This window comes from Carya illinoinensis, chromosome 8 (assembly GCF_018687715.1).
Source record: "Carya illinoinensis cultivar Pawnee chromosome 8, C.illinoinensisPawnee_v1, whole genome shotgun sequence".
Taxonomy (NCBI): Eukaryota; Viridiplantae; Streptophyta; class Magnoliopsida; order Fagales; family Juglandaceae; genus Carya; species Carya illinoinensis.
Genome location: NC_056759.1, coordinates 6,088,400 through 6,096,538, shown reverse-complemented (window position 1 = coordinate 6,096,538; position 8,139 = coordinate 6,088,400). Strand labels below are relative to the sequence as shown.

Sequence of the window (8,139 nt, the reverse complement as noted above, 5' to 3'; positions counted from 1 at the left end):
CCAAGGGCCCCACTATCGTCTTTTCCTTCCCTTCAATGTAGCAAACTTTTCCTGGAGCAGGTATCTTTTACGCCTCGTTTCTCGTTACTTTATCTTATCTTATCTTATAATTATAATTTTTTAATTTATATAAAATATAATAAATAATTTAATTTTTTTAATTTTTAAAATAATAATAATATTAAAAATAATATTTTAATAATAATTTATTTAATTTTTATAATTTCAATTCACTGTCTAAACGCATTTTATTCAATCGATTTCATCATTAACTGCTGCTACCCTGAAAAATAATTGCGGTAATCAATACTATTCATCATCACAAATATATAAATTGAATAATATTAATATTAGATATAATTATAATGTATAAGATTACCTTTAGGTATTCACGTAACCTCAGATGATCTGTATAGTATTTTGAATAGTAAGAACATTTTATTAATATTTATTATTTTATTATTATTTTTCAATATTTTTTATTATTATTTAATATTTTTTCATTACTTTTTATTAATATTGACAAGATATTTAAGATCTTCTCACTCCATTTCTTCCAATTCTCCAGCCTTGAATAGAAGAGAATGATTTAAACATAAATTGACAAGTTTCACAATAATATTTATCGTTAACCATCATTCGCATGTTTTATTGGGTCTCATACGTGTTTTTTTAATCTGTTGGACTGTAGTTGGTGCACGAGAAAATAATAAATATACTGCCCGAAGTATCAAGTAGGTAGGAAGCATAAACACCATTTAAACGCATCGTTTGTTGGCTTGCTGAAATGGAATTCCCGCTTGTACTACAGAAGCGCTAGACAGGCTGTATGAGTTTAGATGAGCTGAGTTTAAGCCTTGTTTATTTATATAATTTCGTATTTGCTATTTTAGGTCTTAAATTTATTTGGACATTGAGTTGAATTAAGATAAACTAAATTATTTATAAATAATAGTGAGTTAAAATAATTGTGTTTTCTAAAAACTTTTAGTCAATAATGTTTCTTTCTTCCTAGCCATTTAAAAGAGTTTTAAAAATTTCTTGTGTGGATTTAGGTGTCTATGAAATTATGAAAATCAATATGTCAGCCGAAATATTTAAGAGGATTGGGCATCAGACTAATAAAAAAATGAATCTAGCATTATTAACAAAAACAAGCTGAGAATTGAATCAAAGCAGTCATGGATTATGATACAAGTTTCTATAAAAAAAATATCTAAACTCCACTACTTTCAAAAATGCAAACCCAAAAAATTCAGACTCATAGGTATGAAAGGGACTCATCAAGACAAGAGATTTATTAGCAAAATGTTCATGTTTCTAAATATTTGATGGTTTATCAGTAAATGTGTGGACAGAACCTTGAATACTATATATGGAGAATTTCAAGTCGAAGCCTGTACAAGACATGGATGAGGTACGTCCCTAGTTAAAAGTTTCGATATCATAACTAATAATCCACGTGCTTTGAATATTGAGAAAATGATTACACTATTTGAACAAGAAAGCATAGGGCACATACACAAAATTCCTCTTGCTCAAAGCAACCAAATAAGTGATACTTTGATATAGCTCCTAAATTACAATGGTAAATTTTCAGTTAAGACAACATATCATATGGCGGCAAAATATGCAGATATCACAATACTTCAAGACTTTCTAGCTCCCAGGTTGAAAAAATTTTAGAGCCTAAAAATACATGATCGTTACAAACTCTTACTTTGAAAAGCTATATGGGACATCCTTCCTACCATGGCCCAAATAAGTAGTATAATCCCAAATTTACAATAAGAATTTTGTCCAATGTGCAACCAAGCAGAAAAAATGCTGCTCCATCTTATTGTGGAATGCCCTATAGTTAAAATATTGTGAAAATATAGCAACTAGTTTCTAAATCTGGCATCACTCTCAATTACGTCCATGCGAGATTTAATAAAATTGATAATAGCTCCCAAACTTGGTTTGACGTAATCATAAATTTATCATTTTTTAGCTTTTTGCAGTGATTGCTATTGACTTCATTTGGAGGAGAATAAATGATATTATTCACAATCATACATCCTCAACATTTGAAAAAATATTCTCTCCAACTAAACACTACATACTAAACTTACAAAGAAGCATGAGAACAAAAGGCAAAAAATATCCTTAAGGAAAGCTGGATCAAGCCTCCATCAAATCATTGTTGTTACTCTTTTGATGCAATAATTAGGAATTCATTCTCAATCACTTCAGGCATATGTCGAGACTCACGAAAGATTTGTGGAGGTTTGGACCTCTAAGATCCAAATTATCAACCCCACATTTGCAGAGACCTCAGCAGCTCTCCTTGCGACACAAATGGTAAATTATCTACAAAAAAAAAAAAAAAAAAATCAATTTTAGATGGAGATGCCCAAACAGTAATAGATGTTATAACAAATTAATCTTCTTCACCTCAGCAGCAATTAGCACTGATCTTAGAGGACATCAGCTAAAATCTTCATCCCTAGGTAAACTAGAGGATCAGAAAAATACATCGATCTCATAATCAATGTATGCACTCTGTGACGCAATAGGCAGCGAATGAAATGATTTTTGGTCGAATACCCCTTCTTAGTATTCCTAATTGTATTCTATACATAGATAGTGGAAAGGATCCACCCTGAACTTAGTTGTAATTCTCTTTTCAATATATATGTGTATGTATATATATAATGCATGCTTGTTGAGGAGGGGGAAAAAAAGTTTTTACAAATAATACTGCTATATTCACAAAATGATTACATAAAAACAATCTTATAAATTAACATAATTTATTTGATTTATTAGATATATTTTAAAATAAAAGTAATTTTATAATCCGACGAACCATATAAAATTACATGAGTTTGTGAGATTATTTTTATATAATTCTTTTATGATTAAAGTATTATCTATTGCAAATTTTTTCATCTCATCCTATTTAAATTATTATAATTTTTTAAAATTTTTATATAAAATATAAAAGATAATTTAATTTTTTTAAATCTCAAAATAAAAATTATATTATAATAATATTTTATTTAATTTTTAATTTTTACTTGTTTAATCTGTATAACTAAACAAGACTTATTAGAATTTAATTTCCACAGAGAGAGAGGGTAAATTCATTTTTCAGAAATAAAAATTACATATGAGTAATAAAAGAAGTGCCATCTGTAGCTTGATACAACCACACATAAGAAAACTAGACGACAACAAATTACATTAGGGATCTACTAATTAGCTTCGACTATCTTAAAATTATTTGAATAGTAATGAAATAATATGAGGGAATATGTTTCATTAAATTTTGAGAAATAATAAAAAGAATTGAATAAAAATATTATAAAGTTAAAAAATTATTTAAATATAATTTTTTAATATTATATTATTTTAAAGTTTATAAAAATTTTATTAAGTTCTGTGTTTGAATACTTATTAGGTAATAATTAAATCAAAAAAGTTAAAAATTAAAAATTAAAAATTGTTTTATACTTGAGCGATGTTTTGAATAAAATTATCAGAAATTTTGATAATTTCTAAAATTACCATAATGTCCAAATATATCCTGTCTGGGTGTTGAATTGAGTTGAAATAAGTTGAGTTGAATTCTTTATGAATAATAGTGAGTTGAGATGGTAGAGCGAGTTTTGTGGGACTCACCTAAAATAAGTTTATATGTGTTTAGATATTAATATGAGTTTAGATGTATTTATGGAATGTTAAAAATTATTATGGGTCCCGCGTATAAAAATGTGTTAGGTTGAAAAATATTGTGGGTCCTACGTGTAAAGAGGTTTTAAATTTAAATAAGTTTAGTGATTTGAGAGTTTGATATTTAGATATTAGATTTAGCTTAAAATAAATCCAAATTTCAAAAAGAAAATAAATCTTTCAAATCATATTTGACTCATAAACCATGACTCGCATACAAAAAAAATGTCACAACTAATTGCATGGACTTATTTTAGCTTAAAATATGGATATAATATTAAAAATAAGTAGATTCATCCATTAACAGCATATAAGAATTTTGATTCCTTTATCACACTGTTATATCGTCTGTAATGTTGTTTTTGTTAAACCACTCATCCTCTGCTCGAATGCTTATTATTAACATATAATACTATAAAAGTTACAGAAAATAATTATAGAATATGTCCTTTACATAATGAACCACAAAAAGAATAAGGAAATGCATATTAAGATTTCCTCTTACCTTTTAACTCGAGTAGTTTTTAGAATTTACTTTTTCATGCGTTACTTATTGATAGGATAAAAATTATAAAATTTAAAATTCAAAATTTGAATCTTAAAATGAAACTGAAAAAATGAGTCTTTTTAAACTTTTTATAAGTAAAATTATAAGTACATATAATATTACTTTTATATATCTATCTCATTTCGTATTTAGATCATGCAATTATTATTAAAAAAAAAAAAAAAAAAAAAAAAAAGAGGAGAAGAAGAAGAAGAAGGAAGCCTGATTTAGGACATACCAGCTAGAATAAACTGGTTGTAACTTTGTGCTAAATTTATGCAAAGCACGATACAGCAAATTAGTAGTGGAGGAGTATGGATTAACTTGACATATGAATATCTTTTAGCATTGATTTCAATTTTGGAAGCCTTTTAAATTCTCTAATTCCCTAAGGCTATTTCTATTAGTTAGTGGCCATGTGTCAAGACCCCAACAAAAATTGCCATAGGATAAGGTCCTAAACATTCATGGACATGCGAGATCGGGCCACTTATGGGGTCAAGCCTTACTTTGGAGGACTTCTCTAAGGGTCTAGTGCATACTTTAGGAAGATTGCGGGAATGACACGGATCAATTGGAACGTGGCTCACATGTTTTCATTTGAATAAGTCATGGCTCAGCCCTGAAAACCTCATGACACTGCTGTTGGCATGTCTTGACAGCCCCACGACACTATCGTTGACATGTCTTGACAGCCCCACGATACTCGCTAACATGCCCTAATAATCCCACGGGCCATCAACATGTCCAGCAGCCAGCCCATTAGCACACCCACAGGCATGCCATGGCACGCCCGTAACAACTCCGCAGGCATGTCATGGCCCCCGCCATGGCACACACTTGACAGTACCACAGGCATGGCATGTGCATGACAGCCTTGCATATATGTCATGGCTCACACAATGCCACGCACTTGACAACATCGCTAGCATGCCATGACACACTCATGTCAGCCGCACAGACATGCCATAGGCATGCCATGACTCTTGCCATGGCACGCCCAAGACATCCCAGTAATGCCCTTGACATGCTGCAGCACCCAGCAGGCAGGCCATGGCCCGAGCCATGACATGCTCTTGATAGCCCATGGCTTAGCCATCAACACGCCTAGGCTATGGTAAGACATGCTTAGCATGCACAGCAGCAGCAGCAATGCTAGTGACATGCCTCAGCACATATCAGCAACACATAGCCTGGCCATAACAACGCCAAGGCCGTGTCATGACATACCTCAACATGCATCAGCAGCACATGACCTAGCTGGCTAGCTATGACAAATTCAGTACCATGTCATGACATGACTAGCGTGCACAGCAACAGCCCAACGAGATTAGTGGCATGCCTCAACAGACATGCCAGCCCTACGCATGGCTCTTGCCTGTGCCCCACAGCTGTAGCGCCTAGGCTCATGCCTAGGCCATGCCATCCCTACGCATGGCATCTGCCTGTGCCCATCAACGCCAATGCCCTAGCCCATGCTTGGGCCGTGGCACACTAGCAAGCACGTTACAGCAAACCAACACCCAAGCCACCTAATTGGATCATGCGAACCATGTTAAGCAGCAATTGTAGGCAGCCTAACGCCTATGCATGGGCTTGGGCCATGCCAGCCACACGCACAGCCTGCCAATGACCTATGCTATAGGCCAGATCAAGTCACCAAGGGCCATTGTCGTGGGCCCTACGCCACTATCATTGATTTATTTATTTATTTTAGTCATTTTATTATTTAGATAACCTATCAGGGTTTCCAACTAGGTTAGTCTATAAATAGGACTCTTAGTATTTTATTTTGCATCCTTTGGCAAGTTTCCTAGATGACGGATTATTTGTTATTAAGATATCTTTTGGTGCTTGGCACTTGGGCTCTTGGGTATAATTCGTGAATCCCAATGAGAGGATCATCACCTTACAATTCATGAATAGATGGTGATTCATTTATCTTATTTCATCATCGTGTAATTCGTGAATCGGTGGTGAATTATTTATTTATCTTATGAGTATTTTTTCACTTTTTCCATTCAATTACCTGCCTTTGTTCTTGTTTATTTCCTAATTTGTTCATCTATATTTTCTGGCATATCAATCATATTCCTAAGCCTTATTCTTACTATTATTTGATTTCTCAAAATATCTATATATACCAAAAAGAAAGTCTTCATTTTTCGTTTGTTGAGTCATTTATTCTTTGTTCCTATTGTTGCCCAGATGACTAACACAAGAGGGGGGTGAATTGAGTTGTATTAAAAAAATAACAATTATAAATCAAATATATAATATAAAATATAAATAAAATATGAAATAACAATAAATATAAAGAGTAAGGGTAAGAGAGAAGCAAACTCAGTATGTTAACGAGGTTCGGCCCCACTGCCTACGTCCTCGCCTCAAGCTACCCCTTGAGGATTCCCAAATTCACTATTCAACCTCATTCAGGTGGAGATAGAAACCTATTACACCTTTGAACAACACCGCTACAAAGGATCCGTGTAGAACACCCTCTACACTTGCAATCACCTTATACGTGGTGATTCAACTATTCCCCGTGTAGAATACTTTCTACACGCACAAGGGTTATACACACCCTTTTTCTGATACAAAAACTGATAGTGGGTAGGTTATCAGAAAACACTCCTCAATGAGTGAAGTAAAAACAATACAGCGCAAACTATATCTCTCAAAATGAACAAGGATTAAGGCTCAATGTTTAGAGAAGAGAGAATGAAAGTTTTGAATGAATGTTGTATGCTCTTGGTGTTGTAAATGTGAAACTCTCAAATGATCTATTTATAGGCATATAAGACTTCATATTCAAATTTAAAAAGATTCACATGTCAAAGACAACATCATTCACTTTTTCAAAAAATTCAAATAAAAGGTTCTTCTTTTTCAATTGTCAAAGACAACATCATTCATTTTTTTTAAAAATCAAACCTAATCTTTTACTTTTGGCATATGACAAAATGAGCACACTTTCATTTTCAAAAAATTCAAACCTAATCTTTTACTTTTTGCATATGACAAAATGAACACATTTTACTTTTCAAATTTTTCAAACAAAATCATCTACCTTTTGTATAAGTCCAAAAAAGTATCAATCACTTTTGAAAATATTCAAATAAAACATGCACATGTGAAAGATGACAATCAATCATCTTTAATATTTTCAAAGTTCAACCCTTTAATCAAGGCATGCACGTGTAAAAGATGACAATCAATCATCTTTCAAAATTTTCAAATTTAATTTTCAAAAATATTCATGCACATGCGAAAAATGTATTTTAATGCTTTATGATAAAATATTAATTTTGAGCATTAATCCTAATTTCGAATTTTGAAGAGATTTACAACATTACTCTATAATTTTAATTGTGAACTTGTTCCCTTTTTGCTCATGCTTGTTTCCTTGATGTGCTTGACTCCATTGTGTAGACAACTTGAGCTTAAGACTTCTTTATTCTTTGAATTCATTTGTTATCATCAAAATCCATGTGTAAATATATAATTACACAAAACTTGAAATCTTGGGTTCAACACCTATATATTTTCCTACTTGTTCACCTAATTTTTCATTTATCTTATAAAATCTTGCATCTTCTCATATTCCCAACACAAATCATGTTTAGCCCATTCCATTCCATAATCCTTGAGTTATTCATCTATACAACACTCTAGATCTACCATTCCTAAGAGATCTAGCCATGTTACGCATTCCTACATATTTTCCATACACTTTCTCACCTCACAAACACATATTACACCCATCATACTCCATATATATATTTTTCATATCCTTCATTCATATAGCATCCTAGATCTACCATTCACAAGAGATCTACCCAAAATACCCATTACCACATACTTTCTATACACTT

At 32.0% G+C, this 8,139-nt stretch overlaps 1 protein-coding gene across 1 annotated transcript in view; it reads left to right on the top strand.

The window, feature by feature from the left end:
* Window positions 1-1,375: 1,375 nt before the first annotated feature.
* LOC122318776 (ubiquitin-conjugating enzyme E2 10-like) overlaps window positions 1,376-8,139 on the top strand; it is a 15,956-nt gene continuing 9,192 nt past the window's right edge. The window contains exon 1 of the mRNA XM_043136383.1: window positions 1,376-1,417. Coding sequence (XP_042992317.1) covers window positions 1,376-1,417 — 42 coding nt within the window. The remainder of the gene's footprint in view (window positions 1,418-8,139) is intronic.